Below are 26,851 nucleotides of genomic sequence, written 5' to 3'. Positions count from 1 at the left end.
CAAGCCATACCTCTGAATATGAGGTTTCCACCGTTTATCTTTCACTTTCCGACTTCCTAACTGAACCAGAATCCAGCTTTTTCCTTCAGTCTCTTAAATTCATCTCTCTCTCTCTCTTCTTCCCCATGGGAAAGGATCTCCTGATTTAGACCCCTAAGTAACCTAGCCTTAGCTTGGGAGGAGTGAGTAGCAACAGTGATGCAGCGAGGGCTCTCAGGGAGATGCAGCTAGCCAGGGTTAAGCCTTTGGTCTGGAAGAACAGGGTAGGCCACAGCAAGGGCTCTGCACTCATACCCTGCTCCTGGTTTTGCCTCTCCGCCCAGCCTCTTCCAGTGTGGCCAGCATGCAGCTCCAGTTCTTAAATTCCAGGCATGGTCCTGGAGCTTGGGATTCTCACCTCAGTGCCCACTGCCTCATCCCCACTTCCCGGTTCCCGCCTCCGCCGCCAACAGCCTGCAGCCCCCACATCGCCCCCGCCCAGGCTTTAGCTCCAGCACCCGGCTGCCTCTGCTGCAACGGCTGCCATGGTGATAGATCTCGCGAGAATTGCCGCTCGCTACCGCGCAGTTCTCGCGCGATCGGGGAGGTGGGAAGTATCCCGGTCTAGGGGTGGGGGTGCGCCGCACAGCTCCCGTCGCCTTCGCGGCTTCCGGTGCTAGGTGGAGGAAAGGAAGGAGGGAGCTGGGGAGCGCGGCCGGGGGAGCAGCCTTGTCGAAATCGGCGTGGGGGAGTCGGAGGGAGCGGAACCCGTGCCGAGCGGAACCTGCGGGGGCGGAGGCGGTGGCTGTGGCAGCGGAGCTGGGAGCAGGAACAGGTGAGGGTCTGGGGAAGTAAGGTGGGTCCCCGTAGAGGAGAGGCTCGGGGTGGGGGCTGAAGAGACAGACACCACCACCCCCCGCCCCCGGCACAGCCGGCCATGGAGCGGTGTGGTCTTTCCCACCCGAGAGCTCGGGGAGGGGGCGCCGGGCCAGTCTCTCGCCTGCCCCCACATTTGAAGGACGCGGAGCTGCCGTGGGGGTGGGGGGCGCACACGAATTTGTGCTCTGCCTCGCACGCGGGGGCGACCCGGGCTGCAGTTAGGTTCCCCTCGCCTGCAGAACCCGCCTTACGGGGGGTCGGGCTTGAGGTGGAGGAACAGTCCAGAGGAAGGTGATGCGGGGGCGGAGATGACTGTTTTGTATCGTTTTCCTGTTAAAGGGCTAGGGAATGCCGCTTTTTCCTATCCTCTCTCCTGCTCCACCTTAGTACTAGGAGACCAGAACCTTGCTGCAGTGACACCCTGTACTCCCTTCGTGGGGCAGGAGTGCGTAGGGGGTTTAGGCATCAGTCTGCCAGGCAAGCTAGTGGGGCACCCCAGGGGCACTATTCCGGTAGAGGTTGCGCTTTGAGTCTTGGAAACCGCACGTTGGGAAGAGGGCAGCAGGTGGGGAGCGGGCGGAGGAGAGTCAGAAGACGGGGGTGGGGGTGGGGGGGAGATCAGATCTTTGCTTGGAGAGCAGAGGTGGTGCCTTCCTGCCCTAGGCAAAGCGGGGGCGGTCTCACAGGAGGAGGGAGCAGCTTGTCGCTGGCTCTGAGTTTGTGTCTTCCAATCCGCATTCTTCTTTAGGAAGTACCAGGATTCCCGGAACAGAAAATGGAGCCATTGCTTACACCAATGTTTGAGGGAAGGAGGGGGAGGTGGGGTTCCCTGTTAACCTGGGCCACTTGCATAGCAAAGTGATAGCTCCTCTTTTGGGGGAGTTCCCTTCTTTCTGGGTTTTATTACAGCCGGTCTCCCTCTGACCAGGCCAGGAGGAGTGTGGTATGTGGTCAGGAATGAGAAGAAATAGTGAGGTCATACAGTTGAGGGAGAAGCGTAACTCAAAACCTACCTCAGTGCTGTTGGATTGGGTCACCCCTGGTCTATGGCATGAAAGTTTTATGGCTAGGAGATCTGCTGCAGGAGTCTGATTGCTTGGTCAGTGCAACAGGAAAGAATCTAGTCTCTGCATACTTTTCTCCACTGGCCTTAATCAGCTGGTGACCATCTTTGCTGCCATTTTGTCTTGAGCTTCTCGGGGTAAGTGTCTCCACTTAATATGACTGGAGTGGAGCAGTGAATTGGGTTTTGCCCATTAGACCTGAGTTTGAATAACATGTCTCTGGAAGCTCATTTTAAGGAAGAAACTGATCCACAGAGGTCACCTTTTCACAGAATGAATCATTGACCTTGGATTTAGCTGGGAAGGGTCCCCTGTGTATCACACATTTACATGCTTCCTGCCTCCCAGCATAGAAAAATTACTATTATTATTACTTTAAAGATTTTATTTATTTGTTAGAGAGAAAGCATGAGCAGGGGTAGAGACAGAGGCAGAAGCAGGTTCCCTGCTGAGCAGAGTGTGTGATGCAGGGCTTGATCTCAGGACCCTGGGATGGTGACCTGAGCCGAAGGCAGCCAGTTAACCAACTGAGCCACCCAGGCGCCCCACGGCATAGAATTATTACCTTGCATCATCAAAAATTTTATGTGTAAGTCTTGTTTTTCCAAAGAGATGAGACACTTTGATTGCAGGGATTGGATTTTATGTTGTATCTCCCACAGTGCCTGGAGATACAGGGGGGGTTTAGGAGTGAATGGAGTGAACTCAACGAGCTTTTGGAATAAAGTTTGAGGAAAGAGAAAAAGGTGGTTTGGTTGTCAGGGAGAATGCCTGGAGATAGTTGAGTGAGGTACAAAGGCCCTTAGGCAGTGTAATTAAGAAATCTTGGTCTCTCTACCTTCCTAAGAGGCACAGTACAGACATGGATAATGGAAACTAAGACACATAAAGAAAAATATTACTAGAACACAAAGTCATTATCTATCTGAAATCCCAGATCTCCTGCTTCCCCATCATGGGCAAAGGGTTCTCCATCAGATGTTAAGTCCTTCAGAGTATTGTCAAAATTGAAATTCTGGAGATGACGGAGGAGAGAGCCAATGTATGTATGTAGTGCCTGGCACAGAACTGGTGCCAGTGCTATTATTAAACTGAATGTAATATAAAGGAGGGGTGACAGCAGGCTGGAAAGAGTGGAAGTGAAGTCTCAAGTGCACAAGGATCATATTGTATGTGTTCATTTCTGCTGCTCTCTTTTGCCCTGGAGTCTTAATAAGAGGAAATGGGTGGGATTTGAGGGTAGTGGGTGGGATTTGTTGCTTGAAGGAGGAACTTCTTTAAAACCAGGTTTGTTAAAGCTGAGTAAATAACAGGGAAATTGTGGAACTGCTTTCCCGTACACTTTTAAGAATGGATGCCAAGCAGCCCAAGACTCAAAGCATATCACTGTTTTTGGCTCTCCTCACCGTTTTTGTTGTGGGTCAATTTAGAGGCAATATGTTGTGGTTTTTCAGAGGTGGACCTTGGAATCAGACAAAATTGGGTTCACATCCTGCCTCTGCTAATTACTAGTTTTATGAGTTTGGTGAAATTACTTGTCCTCCTTTAGATTCATTTTCCTCATCAGTAAAGAACATGATAATGATAGTGCCTACTTCATAGTATTGGCATGTAAATTAAATGAGATAATCTATGTAAAGTGCTTAGTAGCATACAAAGCACATAGTAAGCCCCAAATAAGTGTTAGTTGCTATTAATAATCATCATCATAATAGTAATAATAATATGAGCACTTAGGGCTGCCTCAAAGGAGAGGAGGTTGACAAAAGAGTAACTTGCCGCCTGTGTAGAGGGATGATTGTTACCATGACTTTCTTTGCTGGTCGTTGGCTTATGAGCAATGAAATCTTTTTTCAGCATCAGCTTCACAGAGGCAGCTCCTGCTGCCTGAGTGGGAGGTGAAGCTGGAGCAAGGCAGGGGCCCTTAACCATCAACTTGGATGCAGGGTAAGGACGTGGGGGCTCAAGAATAGTGTTCATGTTAGAAAGTCAGCATGAGGGCTGCCTGGGTGACTCAGGGTTAAGCCTCTGCCTTGGGCTCAGGTCATGATCTCAGGGTCCTGGGATTGAGCCCCGCATCATCGCATCATCGGGCTCTCTGCTCAGTGGGGAGCCTTCTTCCCCCTCTCTCTGCCTGCCTCTGCCTACTTGTGATCTCTCTCTCTCTCTTTCTGTGTCAAATAAATAAAATCTTAAAAAAAAAAAAAAAAGGAAAGTCAGCATGATTAAAGTAATGGTTGACTCTTTTGCACAAGAGCACTCTAATTGACCTAGGTCAGGGATTTAAATTCCTGGGTCCCTTTACCTTAGGTCTCACTCAGTATTTCAGCATCCTCCATTTCCTGGGCCACTCTTTTCATTTAGTCATATCTCCTTTAAATGTCTGCCTCTGAGTATGTTTCAGAATGTACTGTATTAAGGCCCAGAATTGTGATGTCTGTGTAGTTCTATTTGCTATACCTTTTCAGCATTTGTCACAAATACAGGTAGAGTGCTAGGAAAGCTTTTTGATACTGAAAAGACATGGGGAGCATTCAGAAGTTCCACAGATGTTTGAAGGCTTGCATTATAGTCTGGGAAAGACCTGCTTTACAAAGGATCTGCTGTGCCATATGGACCAGAAGGGACATGGTTTGGGATTTCATGGATCCACCATTATCATTATCACCATATTCCTGAAGGAAGGTGAGATGACTGGGTGTAGCAGATCTCATCCTACCCTTTAGCTCCTCATTACTGATGAGAGCTTGGTATAACCTTTCCTTTATGAGCTTTTACACTAGAGTGTCAGGCATGGATGTTTAAACTTTAGCATGATTTAGGATGCAGGAGAACATCTGCTCTTTGTTGTCGTGGTTTTTGACCCCCCTCTAACTCTTCTGTAAAAGCAATTAAACATTAACTTATATAAAGTCTTATTTGAAGTCTGATATGTTACGTGGATAAAAATGGGCTGCTCTGGTCGTGGTGTAGAGGGGAGGAGCATAATTAGAGCCTCTTATATAGTACCCCCATCCCCAAGCCTATGAATCCCATCTAAGGAACCCTAGAGCTCTGAGAACATAGCAACCATTTCTCGAGTTTGTCAGATACAAGAAAAGGATCAGGGATCACCTATAGAATACTGTCTTCCTCGAGCTCAGAAATATTTTACCACCATCAGTAGAACCATACTCCTCAAAAGCAAGCATGTTAGTCACCAGCTACAGATTAGTCATGGTGCTGGGGACATGAAACATGAATAAGGCATGGTCCCTGCTGACAAGGGGCTCATAGTTTAGGGAAGTAATTCCTCAATCTTTTGTCATCATGGCATAAACAGAAAATGGTAATAGTGAGACAGACATAGTTCTTGCAGCCTGAGATGACTGGCCCTTGGGCTTTAGCCACCTTAAGCCCTGCCTAGCCATCCAGTACTGATGGGATGTATGACAGACCTGTAATGCATTAAAGGCACATTATTTGGGAACTTTTAGCTCTGGAAAGCAAAACAGACAAATATGAATAAAACATACTAAATCCTAGAGTAGGAGTGTGTTTGAGGTGCTAAGGGATAATTGGTAACTGTTATTCCCCCAAGCTAGTCAGTTTCCTGTATTCTGAATCCTTAGACTGCTCTGTAATGGTGGGCCTTGTCTAAACCATAGCATCCTGTGTCATCTGACCACCAGCAGCTCCATTTTGACCTGTGAAGTGGGAGCCAGATTGGAGCAACATTTATTAGGGCTTTAGGATGACTACTTGTGGAATTTCAGTGCTTTTGTAATTAAGAAAGCATAGTGAAACATCAAAATAGTAGAATCCACAGGATTTAATGACTGATTAAATATAGGAAGGAAGAGTAGATGAGTCAAAGATGATTCCCAGGTTTCTGGCTTGGGTGATCTGGTGGCACTTCTTTAGCCAAGAATTGAAGGTATTTGTTTTTATTTTTTATTTTTTGTGTTTGTTTTTAAAGACTTTATTTATTTGACAGAGAGACAGGGAAAGAGGGAACACAAGTAGGGTGGAGAGGGAGAAGCAGGCTTCCCGCCGAGCAGGGAGACCGATGAAGGGCTCAGTCCCAAGACACTGGGATCATGACGGGAGCTGAAGGCAGACGCTTAATGACTGAGCCACCAAGGCGCCCCTTTTCTTTGTATTTTTGAAAGATTTTATTTGAGAGAGAGAGACAGCATGAGGATGAGCAAAGGGCGGGGGGAGGCAAAGGGAGAGGGAGAAGCATACTACCCACTGATTAGGGATCTCACCGCTCCCTGAGCTGATCCCAGGACCTTGAGATCATGAGCTGAGCAGAAGGCAGATGCTTAATCGACTGAGCCACTCAAATGCCCCCAAGATATAATTTTTTAGATTAAACTTGGATTTTGAGGTGCTAAAGTATGAGCTCAGGAGAAAGTCTGGGCTGGGTATTTGGGAATCATCTGCACAGATAGTAACTGAAGCTATCAGAGAAACCAAGATCCAGGATGACAGCAGTTAACTGGCTATCTACTCAAAGAGCCATTCTTCCCCTTCCTGCTTCTAACAGAACCCCAATGTGTTCAGATATTGGGGAGGGGGACATAAAGATACCCTTCCCCAGCCCAAGGGATGTGGGCATTCCATTTCCCTTGCCAATGACTGAGTCACAAGTGGTCATGTACTAATTCTAGCCAATAAGATATGGGGAATGTCTACTGGGAGCTTCTGAGGAAGTTTTCCTCAATCTTAAAAAAAAAAAAAGACATGGCAACATTCTCTTTTCCAACTTCAGATGTTTATGTAGAAGAGTGAGATGCTGGAGTGATTCTGAGAGCATGAAGAGACAGACATAAGAACTCTAGGATGTCAGAGCAGAAAAATGGAGAAAATTTGGGTCCTTAATAATGCTGTAAAGCTGGTAGATTAAAAAACCAAGTGTTGGGTTCCTGGATGGCTCAGTGGGTTAAGCCTCTGCCTTCGGCTCAGGTCATGATCTCAGGGTCCTGGGATCGAGCCCCTATCAGGCTTTCTGCTCAGTGGGGAGTCTGCTTCCCCCTCTCTGTCTGCCCACGTCTCTGCCTACTTGTGATGTCTCTCTGTCAAATAAATAAATAAAATCTTTAAAAAAACAACAACCCAAGTGTTCTAGCTGTAGATTCCTGTGTGTAGGGGAATATATATAACACAGTTTTCCATTTTGACCATTTTTAAGTGCACAGTTGAGTGGCATTAAGTACATTCACACTGTTGTGCAACCATCGCCACCATCATCTATCTTCAGAACTTTTCCATCAAACTGGAACTCTGTAATTGTTCTTTTTTTTCTTTTTGTTAAGATTTTATTTATTTATTTGACAGAGAGAGAGAAACACACACACACACACACACACACACACACACACACAGAGTGAGAGAGGGAACATAAGCAGAGGGAGTTGGAGAGGGAGAAGCAGGCTTCCCGCTGAGCAGGGAGCCCGATGCTGGACTCTATCCCAGGACCCTGGGATCATGACCTGAGCCGAAGGCAGATGCTTAACCCACTGAGCCACCCAGGTGCCCCAAGAAACTTTTTAATTGTTAAATAATAACCTGCATTTCTCCTATCTCCAGCTCCTTGCAGCCACCATTCTATTTCTATCTCTATGAATTTGACTGTTCTGGATGCTTCATATATATGGAATCATACAATTTTGTCCTTTTGTGTCTGGCTTATTTTACTTAGACTTCAAGCTATATGCTTTAATAAATTTACATGTCGTTGAAGCCCCAGGTGCGTCTTTTGTCTTTTGCAACTGATGCTATTCTAACTGATGTATCTAGCGTGAGTCAGTACAGTGGACAGGAGAAAAGGCCAAAGGCAGAAACTTGGGGCGCATCAACATTTAAAGCAGTGGGCAAAAATGAAGGCCAGGAAGGAGAATAAGAAGCAACCAGAGTGGCCAAAAGGACATCAAGACAGTAAGACAGCATAGATACTAATGAGGAAAAAAACCTTAAAAAAAGCGGGAGGGGGTGCACCGGGCTCAGTGGGTTAAAGCCTCTGCCTTCGGCTCAGGTCGTGATCTCAGGGTCCTGGGATTGAGCCCCGTATAGGGCTCTCTGCTAGCAGGGAGCCTGCTTCCCCCCTCTCTGTCTCTGCCTGCCTCTCTGCTTACTGTGATTTCTCTGTCAAATAAATAAATAAAATCTTTGAAAAACAAACAAACAAAAACAAAGGGCAGGAAGGTCAAAGGCTGTAGACAGGGCAAATTAAAATAAGACCTGAAAGTGGCACCTAAGTGGCTCAGTCAGTTAAGTCTCACTCTTGGTTTCAGCTCAGGTCATGATCTCAGGATTGAGATTGAGCTCCACTGCGGCTCCACACTCAGTGTGAAAACTGCTTGAGATTCTTTCCCCCTTCCTCTCCCTCCCCCTCTCCTTCCTCCCCCATCCTCCTGTTCCCTCATACACCCTCGCTCTCAAATAAACAGACAAATAAATAAAATCTTAAAAAGCCTGAGAGATACCTGTTAGACTTAGCTACTAGACAGTTGATGCTATTCTTACAAATTAAAACATACCCAATTAAAATTAGGCTCTGCTTAACTCAATTAACAGTGTTTAGGCTCAGGCCAGAATCATGCCAGTTTTTCTTCTAGTCTGAGATGACTTCAGTACAGAAGAACTTGAAAGGAGGCCACATTATCGAGAAATGAAGGATCAAACTTGCCCTGTCTGCTTAGAGAGGCCCAAGCACCTGGGAAGGGTCTGGCTTTTCCCATGGACAGCTCTTTTTCTGTGGACAACCAGCAAGTGAGTCAGAACAGAGAATCTGGTCTGTTTCAGAATACATGGCCAGATAAAAAAGTGATGAGATAAAAACTAGACTCATTTGTTTCTGTGGAACATTCTGTGGCACTGCCCTCTAACCAAAGTTGCCCTATTCTTAGAAGCTGACCAGCTTACAACCATTCCATCTCCTGATATTCCATGGCTCTTCCAATGCCTACAACTATAGCCTGGAATATTCAAAACACTATGTTTTTTTTTTTAATTATTTTTTATTCTTTTTTTAAAAAATGATTTTATTAACTTATTTGAGAGAGAGAGCAAGAGAGCTTTGCTCATGCGCAAGGCTGGGTACGGGGGTGGTGGGGAGAGAAGTGGACTCCCCACTGAGTAGGGAGCCTAATGTAGGGCTCAGTCCCAGAACTCCAGGATCATGATCTGAGCCTAAGGCAGTAGCTTAACTGACTGAGCCACCTAGGTGCCCTGTTTTGATGTTTCAAATCTGTCGTTTTGTTTTTATTGCCATCTGTGGTTAAGAACTTCTGATTTCTCAGCTGTATTAATATACCTCCCACATGGGCTCTCTGCCTCAAGTCTTTTCTCCTTTTAATTTATATCCTAAATGAATATCAGAATGGTCCTTTTTTTTTTATTTTTTTAAAGATTTTATTTATTTGACAGACAGAGATCACAAGTAGGCAGAGAGGCAGGCAGAGAGAGGAAGGGAAGCAGGCTCCCTGCTGAACAGAGAGCACGATGTGGGGCTCAGTCCCAGGACCCTGGGATCATGACCTGAGCCGAAGGCAGAGGCCTTAACCCACTGAGCCACCCAGGCGCCCCCCCTCTTTTTTTTAAAAGCAAGCTTTAGACCCAGCATGGGGCTTGAACTCACAACTGTGAGATCAAGAGTTGCATCCTTGGGGCGCCAGGGTGGCTCAGTGAATTGGGCCTCTGCCTTTGGTTCAGGTCATGATCTCAGGGTCCTGGGATTGAGCCCCACATCGGGCTTCCTGCTCAGCGGGGAGCCTGCTCTCCACCACCCCCATGCCTGCCTCTTTGCCAACTTGTGATCTCTGTCAAATAAATAAATAAAATTAAAAAAAAAATAGTTGCATCCTCTACTGACTGAGTCAGTTAGGTACTCACAAAGGACGGTCTTCCTAAAGCACATACTTGATCATGTTACTCAGTGTGGCCTTTAAGGCCCTTCATGATCTAGTCCCTTCTTACCTCTCCATTGTGGTCACTTCCTTTTACTCACAATGTGGCACCCAAATAAACTGACTCCAACTGCACCTGGCTTGGCTAGTAAAAAGTGCTGCCTCTAATTCAAGTCTTTATGCCTTTGACACACTGTTCCCTCTCCCCCACTCCCTCTTCTTTATTGTTTGATTACTTCCTGTTCTGTTGGGAGTCCGCTCAAGGGTGACCTGAGCATCGTGTCTGGGAATTGCCCTTTAGCCTTCAGTCTTGATGAACTGCTCTAGTTTTCTGTCCCCATAATACTATTTGCTTATTTTACGCTTAACCCTCATGCTGTTCTGTAATTCTCTGGTTGCTAGTCTTTCCCTCTCATTGACTGAGTTTCATGAAGGCAGAAGTTGTCTTCTTTTTTTTTTTTTTTTTTAATTTTTTAAAAAAAAGATTATTTATTTATTTATTTAACAGAGATCACAAGTAGATGGAGAGGCAGGCAGAGAGAGAGAGATAGAGGGAAGTAGGCTCCCTGCTGAGCAGAGAACCCGATGCGGGACGCGATCCCAGGACCCTGAGATCATGACCTGAGCCAAAGGCAGCGGCTTAAGCCACTGAGCCACCCAGGCGCCCTGTCTTCCTCTTTTTATCCCTAGTTCTGTATACTCGATAATTGCTTAGTGAATGGATGGAAGCTGCCATCAGAAGCTATTTCTTGGGTTTAGGAAATCTCTGAGTCCAGAAGAAGTCATTGAGATTCTAATCTATTAGTTCTTGTGTGCTTGTGATTACAGTGCTCTTGAGACAAAAACTTGGAAAGTTTATAGAGGTCACAAGCCAGCTGTGCTAAGGAAACTAAATACGGGCAGAACCTGCTTTTGTTTCCTTATATTTTATTGGGCTGCTCCATTGGCTTTACTAAAAATAGCATCTCTATTAGTGATATCTCAGTGTGAAAATGGTCTGGGAACAAAGCTGCTTTTAGCGCACCCTGCCTGGCAGCAGAGGGTTTGAGAGACCTTGGTCTCCTTTTCCCTGGACCCGTGTAGCCTGAACAGGAGGAGTAGGTGCCAGGTCAGAAGTCCCCTCAGAGGTGTCATCAGAGGCAAGGCCAAGTCAGCCAGCAGAGTTAGGTGGGGGGGTGTTGTGTGTGGCAGAGTGAGTGTGACTCTCAGAATCACCTGGAGACTAAGGCAGGTCAGGATGGCTGAGCGGTCCCAGCAACAGCCTGCCTCTCCTGGGGGGGTGGGAGGACTGGCTCGGGGGCGGTAAGCTGTCGTCAGTGAGGACATCCTCAGATGAAGCTTAAATCAGGCAGTGTGCTTGATTGAGTTCCTGCTCCACACTTTAGGAGCTCTTCTTGTTATTTGTACCAGTGATAACAAAGTTTGTGGCTGTAAAATAGAATGTTGAGATATACTTTTTTCATCATAGGGATATTGCCGTAGCCCATTTTTCATCTGAAGCCACTCATCTTCAGTTTTGACTGCCGATTCTTGGTTTCTCACAGCCCGTGGAACCCTGGCATTTTGCCTTATCAACACAGGAGTGCCATCTGTGGTAGAAGAGAGTAACTAGAGGCTGTGCAGTACATAGGGAAACAATCCAGGGTTTATTTATTTTTTTTGCCATGCTGCTTCCCAGAGCTTTTTTAGGAATGCAGTATGGGTGAAAGTGAAAATTGGCTATATAACCCAAGAGGTGTGTTCGTGACACAAAGCTGTAAGTTGCCACCATCCTCGTGGTAGAGGCAACGTGCTAGCTGGTGATAGGGACAGAGAAGGCCAGGACAAGAGAACAAACATCCACTTTGGAATGCTCATCTGAGTCCAGTTCCTGATTATATTAAAGAGGAGTCATAATGTCCAGTAATTTCAAGGCGTGGTGCTGCTGCCAGAGGACATGCAGTGACTACGTGGGCATTTCATCAGTTATCCGTCAGGCCCATTGCGTGTTCAATGGCAGAAAATTCCACCATTTGGTCTTCTAGTTCTTTTGTGGTATTTCCAAACCAGTCTTGGGGTCAGATACGGTGTGGAAGATGACCAAGAATTGACAGGATATCATAGAAACCAGCTGTGCATTACACAGAGAGACCAAGTACTGCTAGCGCAGAAGAAATGATAGGGACATCCTCAGAGGAGGCTCAAATTGGCCCATGTGCTTGGTTGAACTGCTATAGAGGGCTTGGTACTTGGAGTGGTGACAGATCCAAAATAAGTAAAAAGCATAGTCCTTGCCCATGGAGAATACAGTTAAACTGTAGAGACAGTAAATGTACAGACTTCTGAGAGAGAGAGAAAGCTCCATGAGGTAGTATGTGCCACATGAGTGGCTCAAATAATTCAGGGACATGCCAGGAAAGAGAAGTGGGTATAACACTGGGATCGGCTTTTGAACCAAGACGTTAGCATATTAGCTTAGCAGAGAAGCAAACCAGAGGACAGTGTGTGCATGTTTTGGGGCGAGGGTTTTTTTTTTTTTTTTAAAGATTTTATTTATTTATTTGACAGACAGAAATCACGAGTAGGCAGAGAGGCAGGCAGAGAGAGATGGGGAGGCAGAGAGAGGGGGGGAGGCAGGCTTCCCACTGAGCAGAGAGCCTGATGTGGGGCTTGATCCCAGGACCCTGAGATCATGACCTGAGCCGAAGGCAGCGGCTTAACCCACTGAGCCACCCAGGCGCCCCAAGGGGCGAGGGGTTTTTGTCAGCCACTCGCAGTTGGTAATCTCTCAGTCAGCAGTTGCTTCATTCATGAGGACAGCAAGATAAATGCGAGGCGTAAATTCAGTTTGAAACCTGGGCCAAAGCCTATTACCAAAGCCTTAAAGCAAAGTATCATCTGGAGCTGGAGAAGAGGAGACCTGAGTAGGAAACAAGATAAAGACCAGGAAGACTTGGGGAAGGTTTAAATTTCTGGAGGTGAGGGTGGCAGAACCAGAAGTCTGACTACTACAGATTGCCAGGGTTGATGGAATCTGATCTTATTAGCTGGGCAGAGGTCCCCTCTTGCTTAGGGATCTTCCGGGATCTGCCTGCCTCGGTGGGTTTAGGCAGGATGGGCAGGGAGGATGGCTAGTGGGCGACTTGGCTGAGGTTGAGCCCTAGGGTTGAGCCAGGTTCTCTCCCTGGGGTGTGAGCCCTCTGGGTCAGGGGCAGGGCTCATCTGAGGAACCTACCAGAAGCACCACGCCTGGCTCATTAGTGGATGTCTGGGAAGGCCTTTGAAGATGAAACACTCCATAAGCAGTCATTGTTTCTGTTTTTTGGACAAACTAGTACTTTGGTCTCCAGGGGCTGTCGATCTGGCTCCTCTGTACTAGTCTGGAATTTGCTGCAAACTGAGTAGAATAGGAAACAAACAAACAAAACTGAAATAGTTTTTGAGAAAACAGCTCAGCTCCCACTAAACCCCCATGCTTTAGCTTGTAAACCAGATTCCTTCCCATCCACCTTTCACATTCTTGGGTTTGGGTGCACTCTGTCTTGACCTGTTCCTTCGCTTGCTGGGTTTGGGGTGTGTGTGTGTGTGCCTCTAGTTCCCAGACTCTATAGAGAATGCCAGCAGCTGGCATATGGTGATTGCTGAATAAGCTGCCCGCTGACACATGTCTCCTGCAGGCACAGAGAACTGGCTGGCATGGGCGATTCTGAACCCCTGTTTCATTGTCTCAGAGATGCATTTCTGTGGCTGTCTTGTGCCATAGAGAAGGGAGGGAAGAGGAGAGGGAATGAGAGACTCTAGGATTCTGTCTTTGGGGGTAATAGGTGGGGTGGGAAGATGGGCATTTTGTAGCTTCATAGAGCTTCTTACTGCCATCTTTGTATTTTCCGCAGATCTTAGTTAAGATCCTAGTATGCATGAGGCATAAGCTTCCAGTTCATCTGAGAGAGCTGCTTAGTAAGGTCAGTATTAGACCTTGGAAGTTTGAGTTCATTTGTTCAACTGCTGTGTACCAGGCACTCACTATTCAAGGTACTGGGAACACAGCAGTGAATAAAGTAGATAAGGAGCTGACATTGTAGTAGGAGAAAAATGGTATAGCAAGAAACAAACATGTGATGTATCCAGTGGTGCTAAATGCTATGAAGAAAAATGAGGTGGGATAAATGGGGTGAAGAGTGATGTGTGTGTGTCAGAGGTGGTTGTGAAGGTCTCGATTAGGTGATCCTCCAATGGATACCTGAAGGAAGTGAGGGGATACTCTGTGAAGGTTCTCTGGGAGAGGAACATTCAGGGCAGAGCAAATAGCAAGTATGAAAGCTTTGAGGCAGGAAAGTGTTGGGAAACTGAAGTGGAGTAAGCCAAGGGAAAAGTAGTGGGAGAGAAGCAGGGGAATGTAGATTGTCAGGACCTGGTAAGCACGGTGTGGCTTTGGATTTTACTGAAAGGAAGATAAGAAGCCAAGAGAGGGTTTTGAACAGAGAAGCAGCATGACCTGATTTTGGTGTTAAAAGTAGTCTGGCTGCTATATGGGGAATAGACTGAAGGGGATTAGGGAGGAGGCAGGGAGTGAGGTGACTGCCTCATTGCAGGTGAGAATGTGGAGGAACTCTCCTTGGATAGGCCACGGTGAGCCTGGGAGTGAGGGTTAGCCTAGGTGCTCCGTTGTATGAACAGGGCACAACTTGACCTTATTTCTTCCTGATTAATTTTGGTGTGTGGAAGGAAGATGGAATTGTAGGCATATAGAAAGAGAAGAAGTGGAATCTCTTGATTGAGCATGGACCTTGGGAACCTGACAAGCCTGAACTTTGTCAGGAGTCACAAAGAGCCACTCCTCATTCTGCTCCTTCCTCTTTCAGCCTTTCCAGGAGTCTCAGGGTAAGGTTGGGGGAGGGAGGGGCATTCATGGTCTTGCAAGGCCTTGTATGGTATAGAGTGAGAGAATTGAAGGGACTTCAGAAGTCATCTAGTTCAGTCCCCTCCATTTATAGGGGCAGATATGGATAGGGAGAAAAGCTCATCCAAAGTCCCACAGGTACATTGTGGCAGAACAGGTGTCCTGAGTGTTCACGGCTTTGTTTCTGCTTCCAAAGACTCAGGATGTGTCTGAGTGGGACTTGATTTTCATAGCTTGCTGTGAATTTCAGCCATGACTTTGACAAATCCCATTTACATGAAATCCTGACTAGCAGATGGTGGTAATGAATGTGTTTCTTTGCCTAGGATCGTGTTCTCCATACCAGGGCCCAGGCCAAAACCAGACTGCCACTGCCCGCACTTGAGCCCTCCTGTCCTCAGAAAGTGGTTATTGTGATCATGGGTAATATCTTTGGAAACCTCCTGAAGAGCCTGATTGGGAAGAAGGAGATGCGCATCCTGATGGTGGGCTTGGATGCTGCAGGGAAGACCACCATCCTGTATAAGCTGAAACTGGGCGAGATCGTCACCACCATCCCCACCATTGGTAAGGACACAGCTTAGATGGAGGCTTTCATGCCAACAGCTCGGCCAGGCAAGGGCCTATTCCTAGATCCTCCACCTGGCCACCAGGCAAGTCCATGCAACTTGGGGGGATTCAGGGAAGGATGGTTATTTAGCTTACTAGCAGGTGCTGGGGCTGCCGTTTGCCCACCTTCCCGGGCCCTCTCTGATGCAGGAACTTCCGCAGCCTGGCACTGAACAGTTGCCCTCAGGCACTGAGCTAGTTTGTTCTCTGTGTTGTTTAGAAAGCGGGTGAAAGGCTTTGATGTTCCTGCCAGAGGCCAGGAGTTGTTTCAGTTTAGATCCTCAGTGGCCCTGATCCTGGTTAAGACCTGCCTGTGCGAGGGAGAACGTTTGCCTTCCAGATGGGGCTCCAGATCATCTTTGTCCACTGGTTCTGCATTTGGGCCTCCAGGACTAGAGCTCACTTTTTTTTTTTTAATTAAATTGATTTATTTATTTTCAGAAAAACAGTATTCATTATTTTTTCACCACACCCAGTGCTCCATGCAATCCGTGCCCTCTATACTACCCACCACCTGGTACCCCAACCTTCCACCACCCCCCGCCACTTCAAACTCCTCAGATTGTTTTTCAGAGTCCATAGTCTCTCATGATTCGCCTCCCCTTCCAATTTACCCCAACTCCCTTCTCCTCTCTAACAACCCTTGTCTTCCATGATACTTGTGATGCTCCACAAATAAGTGAAATCATATGATAATTGACTCTCTCTGCTTGACTTATTTCACTCAGCTCACTCAGCTCACTTTTCCCTCACTGTGTTTCCCAAGGCCTACATTTTAGCTGCGGCAGACTGCGATGACTGAGGTATAGGAGTGGGGCTGAGTCATTTCTTTGCAGGAGGGAGAGGCAAAGACAGAATGAGCGGAGGTTAGCTCACGTTACCAAGGGGATTGTGAACCTCCTAACTGGCCTTCCTGGTCCTCTTCCATTTTTTCTCTAAGGTTTTCTTTTTGGCCTTTAGGCTACTAGGTCAGGGGATACTAGGCCTGAGGAAGCCTTAGCTTTCTTTCCTTTGCTAGGACCAGAGCTGTGCTGGGGGAAACAGAAACAAACCACTGGAGTATTGTTTGCAGGGGTATTTGTCCACTGCCATTGTCTATTTTTTCCCAAAGGGTTCAACGTGGAGACAGTGGAGTACAAGAATATCAGCTTCACAGTTTGGGATGTGGGTGGCCAGGACAAGATTCGACCTCTCTGGAGACACTACTTCCAGAACACCCAAGGTACGGCATACGAATTGCCCAGCTGGGCATGGGTTGGTTTGGTATGAGCAGAAGGTGTGGCTGTGATTCTTGGTTTTGGCCAACCAGTCCTCACCCTGCCGCAGCTCCTAGAGGTGGGAGAACAGGAGGAAAGGGAGCACATATTTGGAGGGTGTACAGAGAGTGGTGTTGGCATTTGGTGGTAGGGATGAGGGGAGTTCATCTGCTATCTTACGCAGCCCATGCTCTGCCTCCCTAGGCTTAATATTTGTGGTCGACAGTAATGACCGGGAGCGAGTAAATGAGGCCCGGGAGGAGCTGATGCGGATGCTGGCGGAGGATGAGCTCCGGGATGCAGTACTCCTTGTCTTTGCAAACAAACAGGTGAGACTTCTCCCCACCCGTGGATTTGAGAGAGATCAGCCTGGCTATGGAAATCATGGGTGTTGGGGCTCATTGTAGGGAAAGCCCTGTGACTGTGTTGTGAGTTTTGGAAGTGGGAGGATTATGATTACCTGGCTTATTGATGTTCCTCTTCTTGTCCCCTACCCAGCTTTAGTCAGCATCACTTCTGTCCTCAGGGATTGGGGTGGGAGATACCTCAGATCCCTCCTTGACCTTTCCTGTTGCAACTGCCCTCACTCCTGCAGTCAGACAGACCTGATTCTTTGTCCAGTCTGAATCACTTCTTCACTTCCCTATCAACCCCATATTTGGTTTGCAGCTCCCCAGTGGAATGACCTTTAGCACATAGATCTATGGTTCTGGGATGATTAAATCCAAAGCAGCTTTTTCGGACCTGGGTTCTGGTACCTACAATGAAGGAGGAGGAGAGGGTGCTGGTACACATTGCTTTGGTAGATTGGTTCCCTAGAAGCCTTTGAAAGATCCTGAGCCTCCTTTTTGTGTGTCTCCCTCGTGCTCCAGGATTTGCCTAATGCTATGAACGCTGCTGAGATCACAGACAAGTTGGGCCTGCATTCCCTGCGTCACCGCAACTGGTACATTCAGGCCACCTGTGCCACCAGCGGGGACGGGCTGTATGAAGGCCTGGACTGGCTGGCCAATCAGCTCAAAAACAAGAAGTGAGAGCCAGACAGCCCTATCCGACCACCCCACCCACCCCTGACGCACCTACTGTCTCCCTGCCCCAGCCCTGCCCCTTCCTTCCCGTTGCCAGTGTGGCCAGGGCCCTGGGTATCATGTCCGCATGCCCAACAAGAGCCTTGCCCCCCGCCTTCCCTCCACTCCCCTGTCCATGACCAGTCCCCAGTTGCTGTCCTGATGATGAATCATTCCAATTTATCGGATTTAAAACAAAAACAAGGTTGTTATGGTTTCATGGGTGGCCCCCCCATCCTCTGGGGTTTGGGAGGGGTGGTGGGGTGGGGTATTCTCTCCGTTCGCTTCATTTGGCTCTGGTTGCTGTGCTCTTGGCATCTCAGTCTCTTCCCTCTCCCCACAGCTCCCTCTCCTACTCCCCATCTTCCTTTCCTTCGCCCCTCTCTTCCTGTTCTACATGGAAATTGCACGGGCCTCTCTGTGTGTGCGTGCGTGTGTGCGCGTGTATATACGTGTATAGAGAGATGTATATGCAGGGGGAAGGGTGGAGGGGTGGGGGGAGACTCAGTGCTGGGGGCCAGGTCACACTGCCCACTCCAGTCTATCATTTGCCCCTCCCGTGCTGGTGAGATAAAGGGAAGAAGGTAGAGGCAGGAGAGTAGAGGGAAGGCTGCCGCAGTCTTGCACTGCTTCCTCTCCTCTCTGTGGGTAGATTTTTCTGGATGATAGGACAGATGATGGATTTTCCACCACCGTCTTTCTTGTACCCCTCTCTCCACCCCAATCAGGGCAGAGGGGTAGTGTTTATAGCTAGATGACTGTTCCCAAGGAGATGCCATTCTGCCCTGCCTTGCCAGTGAGAAGGAGAGAAGAGCCCACTCACTCTTATCAGCCCAGTATTCAGCTGATCCTCCTCCTCATCCTTAGATCTGTTCCTCAGGAGCCTGTGAGGAGGATGGTGAAGGGGAACAAGACCATGGGGTATGTTTGGGATCCAGGGCACGGGGCGGGTGGGCCTCAGGTTTTCCGTCTTCATCCTTTTGTGTTGTTAGGAGAAGGTGAGGCATGGATCAGTCTACTCTTGCCTTCCCATGCCCCCCCTTCCTCATCTTCTGCTCTCGGGGACTGGGTGGTTCATCTGTCCTTTGTCAGAGTGTCCTCACGGTAGTAGTCCTGCTGACCTGACCAGGGCTGGCTGGGTGGTTTAATGGGGAGCAGGGGAGTGAGGGTGACATGGCAGGCCTCAGTTTCAATTCCCCTGTTCTCCACTTCTCTCTTTTTCTAGTCTGGGATGTGCTGAAGGCTGAAAATCTTCTTTTCTGTTTTTAGACCCTCAGACTATCCGCTGTCCCTCCTCACACCACCCCAACAGTTTTCTTCTGCCCATTTCAGCCCCTTCCCCTGAATCAGTTGAGGCTTGGAGGGGAGGAAATTAGAACTCTGAAGTAGTTGTTGGTGCTGGTGGGATGTAGTGGTCTTCAGGGTCCTCCTACCATTATGTAGTTGTTCAGAAACTGCTGCTACTGCGTCTCTCTGTTTACAGGGGGCGCTTGTCCCTGAGGTCCTGGCCTGGGTCCTGACTTTGCGGTTTCTATGAAGCCGTGGCTTTTCTGTGGGCTCCCGTGTGTGCTGGCTGCGCCCTGAGCTCCAAAACGGTCGCCCATGACCTTTCTGCTATGGTCAGGGCCCAGGCCCCCGTCCCCTCCTTCCCCCACAACATGGCTGAGGGGCCCCTTCCCAGAAGGACTGTCCCAAGCCCACCCCATGTGGCCAGGTGTCCTGCCACCTTTGTCTACAACAGGCAGATCAGTACCCCCACCCTACTCCAGGTTGAACTGTGAAAGAGAGGTTCCAGGGGTGTCTCCCTCAGTGCCAGTTCCTTAGTGATGTACTGTTTACCCAAGATGCAGTGGAAGTGTGCAGGTCTCCTGATCTCTAGGCCTGTGTGTGTGTGTGTGTGTGTGTGTGCGCGCACGCGCGTGTATTTGGTGGCAGGGGTAAGGGGAGAGGTGTGCTGGAGCTTCTAGTTCATTTTAACATGTATTCACTCCCCTGACCCCGTGGATGCTTTCCTCTGCCCCTTTCCTTTGCCTCTGCCTCTGTTCCCTCTTTTTTTTCTTTTTTTTTCCTCCTGCACTTGTTGCCTCTCCCCTCCTGAATTCTTTCCTTTGCCTTCTCAGCTCATTCACTGCTGTTGCCTATCTGTCTCCCCTTTCCTTGTTTCATTCCTACTTAGGATTCTCCACTCTTGGTCTCTGCAATAGCTTCTCCTGCCTCCCAGTCGGACCGTCCCTAATTAGATGGCAGTCCCAATTATGTTTTTCTTATTTAAGGCCCACCCCTACCTTGTTTTGGGGGGCTCCAAAGACCAGTGGGCCTGAGGGTGTTAGGCAGCAGCCTTGGAGGTTGCCTTGGTGTTGCTCAAGGATCCATCCAGCAGGGGGCAGTAAGTGATCGTGGTAGTGTCCTTGGCTGCTAGGCCCTTGGCAGGGGTGGTCCTTGCTACAGTCCCATTCTAAAAGCTCTTTTTGGATTGGGTTTCTCATTCCATTTTTGCCTGCTCCCTCCCACACTCTCCTTTGGTAGATTTAATTTTATGCTTTCCTCTGTTACAGCCTTTCTTTTCCCCTAGATTCCCCTCTGCCTCCCTCCCCTCCGAAGTTTGTTTTGTGGTGTTACAGTGGTAACTGCAGTCCTGGTTTTTCTCTTCTTTTTTTTCCCCCTCTGGAATGTAGATTGTATATGTTTAATAACTCACCTTCTCTCTCCTTGCCCAAAATGTGGGATACACGATGACTGTGACCCTGGTTGGAAATTAAACTTGTTTTATGCAGCTTTGGAGCAGACCTTCATCCTTGATGTGCAGCAGCCATTGGGCAGTATTTTAATCGTGAGGGTATTCCTATCTCTGGTCCCTCTCTCTAGACTGCTCCTTCTCTCAGCAGAGGGGTAAAGGGTACACTTGACAGGGGGAGAGTGAGGTTATGGAGGGACTTAGGCTTATTTCTACACTGCTTATTACTTTCCATCATACTCTGAAGGGGAGCCTAAATGAATTGGGCACCAAAATGTGAGGGCTTCGTGACTGTGCTCTTTTAGTTGTAAAGGCTTTCATCCTATTCTTAGCCTTATTTATCACCTGTTGGTAGTCATTAGGGACTTCAGTGGCTAGAGGGCCCTGAACTTGGAGTGACCCACCCTGCCTCCACTCTCAGATCTCCCCAACCCTGTGCAGTCAGGGACTTCTAGTTGGAACAGGGTTCCCTCATCCATAGATTGGAGTCCCCTCACCAAACTATTTCTAGACTTTAGCAGTGAGTAAACATGAAGGGTAAAGGTCTGGATAGTGTAGTGAACTTGATCCTCCTTACAGCTATGGCCCTGTATCACCTCTGCTTCAGGCATGCAGTTCCCCATTGTCAGGATGCCAAGCCTCATCCAGAGATTCCAAAGTGTCCTGAGGGAAAGGACAAGCCTCTGCCCTCCCAGCCCACTCCTGCCGCTACTCTCTTCCTCTCCTGCTACTATTGTCTGGCTCTAGGACAAGAAAGAGATGGTGCTCTCCTTCCTTTGGTGGGTGAAGTCTAGGTTAGTTAGGCAGGCGTTCTTCACTCTCACCACTTTCTTAAGCTTTGGAGACAGAGACCTTCCAATCCTGACGTTATGGGAAAGAGACAGGATTTAGGCATACGGTAAGTTTGAGAGCCCCAAGTACCAGTGTGAAGAAAATCATTTGTATTCAGTTACGTCTGTGCTCCTCAAAAGTCCTGCTTGGTGACCACAGTTACTGATAAGAACACCTTTACCAAGTGCTTTATTTGTACATTAATAAGCATATTCTTTCTAGTACTATAGCCCATCATAAGATAGTGATAATGGAGAGGACTTTAGCTGGATGGCAGGTCAGTGGGTGTCTTTTTGACTCCTGAAGAGGATGACCTAGTCCATTTTGCCCCTCAGTGCTCCATTTAAGGTGCCAGGAATGAGTTGACATCATCTGATGTCAGAGCACAGTCCCTTGTGGCTGTTGCTTAAACTTTTCAGCTTCTTTTAGGGGCACATGGTGGGATGAGGAAGAGACTTAACCTGGAAGATAAGTGTTCAGCATCCAGCTCTTAGGACAAATAACAACCATATCTGCCCAGAACTTGAATAGCTCTTCAGTTATGGCTTGACAGAAGACTTGGGCCCAGGATCTACTTCAGAATATTCTGGGCAAGGGAGTTTCCAACATGAGCCTAGAGAGAGCCAGTGGAAAGCCTTGGATTGGTCTGGCTGGGGTGGAGGACAGACTGTCGCTTTCATTTCAGAGTTTGGGGACAGTGACAGGGAAAATGAGTGTGGTATGCAGGAGTTTCTCAGACTTGAGGTATAAGGTCTGAAGGCTCTGGGGGTTCACTGCATCACTTCTAGTTCAAGTGCCTAGATTGGTCAGAGCAGAAAATTGACAGGTACTTACTTAATACCTTTTACGGTTCCAGACCTGTGTTAAGAAGGAAGTCTAACCACTGTCCTGGTGGAGAGACCTGGCAATCCATTTCTGGGATGCTCTGAAATCCTTTGGGATATCCATAGTGCAGCACGTGGGTCAGTGAGAGTTGGGGAATAACTGTTGGGGGGGGGGGGATACCCCTTTGCTGCTGCTTGGTGCACAGCGTGGTGTCTTTGGGCAGGCAGTCATAGTACTAGGAACACTTCTTTTCCAGTTCTGAAGTTCTGAAGGGTGTGGAGATAGGAAGGCCAGAGTCCAGCTCTCTACTTTCTAACCTGGTAACTGGAGGGATAGAGTAAGTACTGTGCTGGTAACTGGGGAGTGATAGGATCCAGAGGCCTGCCTTCCTCTAAAGGTTTTCAATCTAATTGGGTTTCCTGGCTGTGGTTGCTGGGATTGGGTAAGAATGACCCCAAGTTCCTGAGCAAAGGGAAGAGAAGGTTAAGTCTGAGGAAATCCAAACCTTAGGAAAGGGAGCAATGCAGTGCCTGAAGGTCTAGAAGTGAGGAACTTGGGACAGGACTATTCACAATCATGGCTTGAAGGTGAGTGTCTGCTTGTGTGTGTCACTTTGGCTGTAAGCTGCAGAAGAGAGTGGGCTGAATGAGGGCATAACCATACCTAAAAAGAAAACATTTTGTCATCCAAGACATACCTGCCCTTGAAAAAGTGGCATTAGATTTTGGATCCAGATTTACGTATGCTGACTCACAGGCTTTTTGTTTATTAACAGTCTGTTAAAAGTAAACATATTAAAAACATTTAGAAAGCAGTCAGTCAGTGCCCTGCTTATGGTCTGGCACATAATAAGCATTCCGCCTTGATGAATAAATAAACATCATTGTCCTTGACCAAACTGGATCCTGGCGGGTACCCTGTGAGTCCAGGGGGCTGTGGTAGAGTTTCGTCTTCTTGCTGATAGAGACACCTTTGAAGGTGGAGGCCTTTCCAGGAGTGGCCCTCTGATTTCAAAGTTGTGCCTCCAGTCAGGGTTGTGCCAACTCCCCTGCCTTTCCCGGAACCATTTTGCCTTTCTCTGGCCTTCAGGTTCCTCTTAACTTGATCCAAGGAGAAAGCTCCTTCCTTCCTGTTCCCTTCTGGGCTCAGGGGGGCTTGCGCAGCCCTCTGTGGGTGATAGTGTTGTCTTAGTTTTGCCTGATTCCCACTATCTACCCCCTGCCCCAACTCCACCTCCACTTCCCCTTCCCATTCCTGACAAAGTGTCAGATCTGGACTGGGCAGTAGCCTTCCATCTTCATGACACCATTCCAGTCACCCCGCACACCAGTGCGCATGGTCACGGCTTTGCTCGGAAACCTTCAGTGGATTCCCGCTGCCTTCATCTGACATTCAAGCTCTCCACAACTAGCTCTTGCTTCCTTCTCAAACTCTCTCTCTCTGCTCCTCTGCCTGAATCCATTACTTCAACCAAAATTGTCCACTCATTTTTCCCAAATATCCAACCTGCTGCCTTTATCCCTTTTTCTTTTTCTATTTATTTATTTTTAAGATTTTAATTATTTGACAGACATCACAATAAAGCAGAGAGGCAGGCAGAGAGAGAGTGGGAAGCAGACTCCCCACCGAGCAGAGAGCCCAAGGGGGCTTGATCCCAGGACCCTGAAATCATGACCTGAGCCGAAGGTAGAGGCCCAACCCATTGGGCCTCTACCAACCAGATGCCCCCCTTTTCTCACTTTTTTAAAAAAAGATTTTATTTATTTGACAGAGATTACAAGTAGGCAGAGAGGCAGGCAGAGAGGAGGGGAAGCAGGCTCCCCACTGAGCAGAGAACCTCATGTGGGGCTCGATCCCAGGACCCTGGGATCATAACACTGAGCTACCCAGGTGCCCCTTTTTCTCACTTTTTAAAGAATACCACTTTTCTTTAAGATCTGCAAAGCTGCCATGACCTCTTTAATCACAAGGACTCTTCCCCGCTCCTTTAGTTTCATTAGCACAACTCATTCAACACCTCCCATACATCCCCTTGTATTATTATATATTGTGTTCATTCATTTACTATTTAATTTTAAAATATATTTTTGTAACCAAAGTAATTTTCATTGTGGAACATCCAAACAATACATAAGTATACAGAGCAACATGTGAAACCTGTTCCCCCTCTACTTTTCTCACTCCCATTCCCAAAGTAACCACCCATGGCTGCTTAGTGTGCCTCCTTTTGGTAGTTTCTTTTGTAAATATATATACCTCCACACACTTGGGGAGGGATTAAAATATAAGTGTACTCCTTTCATATCTATTATTATTATAAAGAATTTATTTTTTAAAATATTTTATTTATCAGAGTTCACAAGCAGGGGGAGCAGCAGGCAGAGGGAGGAGAGCCCGCTGAGCAAAGAAACCAGTGTGGGCCTTGATTTCAGGACCCTGAATTTAACCAACTCAGCCATCCAGGCTCTAGTCTTGTCCCTATTCTTGACTTTTTTTTTTTTTTTTTTAACATAAGGATACACACACACACACACACACACACATACATTTGTCTTGGAGGTTTTCCAAGTTAGTATAGTTATATATGTATTTTTTACAGATTTATTTTTAGAGAAGGAGAGAATCTCAAGCAGATTCCATGCTGAGCACAGAGCTTAACTCAGGGCTTGATCTCAACAATGAGATCATGACCTGAGCTGAAACCAAGAGTTGCTTAACCAACTACGCCACCCAGGCACTCCAGTATAGTTAGATATTTTTAATTCTGTTGGAAGTATTGCATAGCATAATACTTATTCAATATAAAAGACATTTGTCTAGAATCTGTTATGGGGGGGTATTGTACAGCTAGTACCTAGGGGTCTCCAGGCATGATCATAACCTTGTCTTTGCCATCAGTGAGCTGGCTCTTTGGAGATAGGGAGAAGTGGGGCATACATAATTGCAACACAAAGGAAAATGTAATAATGTCCCCCAGAGTGTGCTGAGTGTTCAGAAATAAGTGACTTCTTAATAAGGGAATCAGGACTTTACAGAGGAAGTAATATTTGAGCTTGGTTTGGAGGAAGCATGACAGGTGAAGGAACAGCATGAGCCAGGGCACAGAGATGGAAATATATGATGCAGGTTCATCTGATGTCAGAGTATAGTCTGTGAACAGGAAGAGAATTTGGGTCAATTCATAAATGTTTATCAATCTGTCTATGTAGCAAACACTATACTAGGCAATGAGAATATAGAAATGAGAAAGATGAGGTTGCTGTCATTAAAAGGCCTTCAATTTAATGGAATAAAAGCCAAGTTTGGAAAGTCAGATTAGGACCAGATGATAAAAGTTTTCAACTGGCATGTCATGGAGTCTGAATTTTATTTGCTGGGCAATGTGGGGCCATAGGCTCCATAACTGGAGCTGAGCAGATAGCAGCAGTGTACAGAATGGGCTAAAGTAGGGAGATGCTAGGGATTGGGGGGCTTAGAGTGCTCTCTCTCTCTCTCTTTTTAAAACCAGGTAGCAATTCATTTCTACCTCAGTTAAAAAGTGTCTGGTGGAGGCCCCTGGCTAGCTCAGTGGGTTGAGCATCTGTCTTCTGCTTAGGTCCTGATCTCAGTGTCCTGGGATTGAGCCCTGGGTTGGGCTCCCTGCTCAGTGGGGAGTCCGCTTGTCCCTCTGCTGCTCCCCCTGCTTGTGTGCACTCTCGCAAATAAATAAATAATCTTAAAAGAAAAAAAGTGGTAGGCAGTCCAGGACTGGAATGGTGACTCTATGGTTATCAAAGCTTAGATGATGACTTTTTTTTTTTTTTTTTTTTAAGGACTTTAGGTATGCCTGAGTGGCTCAGTTGGTTAAGTGTCTGCCTTTGGCTCAGGTCATGATCCCAGGGTCCTGGGATCAAGTCCCGCATCAGGCTTCTGCTCAGTGGGGAGCCTGCTTCTCCCTCTGCTTGCCACTCCTGCTTGTGGCTCTCTCTCCGACAGATAAATAAGATCTTTTTTTTTTTTTTTTTAAGATTTTTTATTTATTAATTTGACAGAGAGAAATCACAAGTAGATGGAGAGGCAGCCAGAGAGAGAGAGAGGGAAGCAGGCTCCCTGCTGAGCAGAGGGCCCGATGCGGGACTCGATCCCAGGACCCCGAGATCATGACCTGAGCCGAAGGCAGTGGCTTAACCCACTGAGCCACCCAGGCGCCCTAAATAAGATCTTTTAAAAATTAATTTATTTGAGGGAGGGAGAGGGAGAAGCAGACTCCCTGCTGAGCAGAGAGCCCCGGGCAGGGCTCAGTCCCAAGACCCTGGGATCATGGCTTGAGCCAAAGGCAGATGCTTAACCCACTGAGCCACCCAGGGCTCAGACTTCTTTTTGCTTCACCGTCCTTGCACATAGCTTCATCCTCATGGTCACCTCATGGTCTGATGTGACTGCTAGAGTGTAATTCATCTCATCTAGATGCCAGGCAGCGGAACAAAGGAAGGGAAGGAGCTGGAGGAGAGGAGGAGGAGGAGCACACAATGACACACTTCTTAGCTGAATTAATTTTCTTTAAGGGGCCTTGCTGGAAGTCCAGGACAATATTTCCAACACTTCTGCTTATGTCTTACTGGCCAGAACTTAGTCACATGGCCTTATCCAGCTTTGAGGAAGACTTGAAAATGTAGTTTTGTGTTTATTATTATTATTATTTTTTAAGATTTTATTTATTTATTTGACAGAGAGAGATGACAAGCAGGCAGAGAGGCAGGCAGAGAGAGAGAGAGGAGGAAGCAGGCTCCCTGCTGAGCAGAGAGCCCGATGCGGGACTCGATCCCAGGACCCTGAGATCATGACCTGAGCCGAAGG

General features: G+C 47.5%; 1 protein-coding gene across 2 annotated transcripts; it reads left to right on the top strand.

Moving 5' to 3' along the window:
* Nucleotides 1-548: 548 nt before the first annotated feature.
* On the top strand, nt 549-20,403 carry ARF3 (ARF GTPase 3). 2 transcript variants are annotated; one of them, XM_082741159.1, is made up of 5 exons: nt 549-814; nt 15,020-15,260; nt 16,414-16,524; nt 16,763-16,887; nt 17,431-20,403. In XM_082741159.1, exons 2-5 carry the CDS (start codon nt 15,113-15,115, stop codon nt 17,590-17,592), a joined length of 546 nt encoding a protein of 181 aa, XP_082597285.1. In that variant the 5' UTR covers nt 549-814; nt 15,020-15,112; the 3' UTR covers nt 17,593-20,403. The 2 variants fall into 2 exon arrangements, with proteins under 2 accessions (XP_082597285.1, XP_082597284.1); XM_082741158.1 differs by lacking the exon at nt 549-814 and adding an exon at nt 13,692-13,755.
* The last annotated feature ends 6,448 nt before the right edge of the window (nt 20,404-26,851 follow it).

The sequence above is a fragment of the Mustela nivalis genome (genome assembly GCF_964662115.1).
Source record: "Mustela nivalis genome assembly, chromosome: 7".
Lineage (NCBI taxonomy): Eukaryota > Metazoa > Chordata > Mammalia > Carnivora > Mustelidae > Mustela > Mustela nivalis.
Note: the sequence above shows the minus strand (reverse complement) of the source record. Positions and strands in the feature narration are given on the sequence as shown.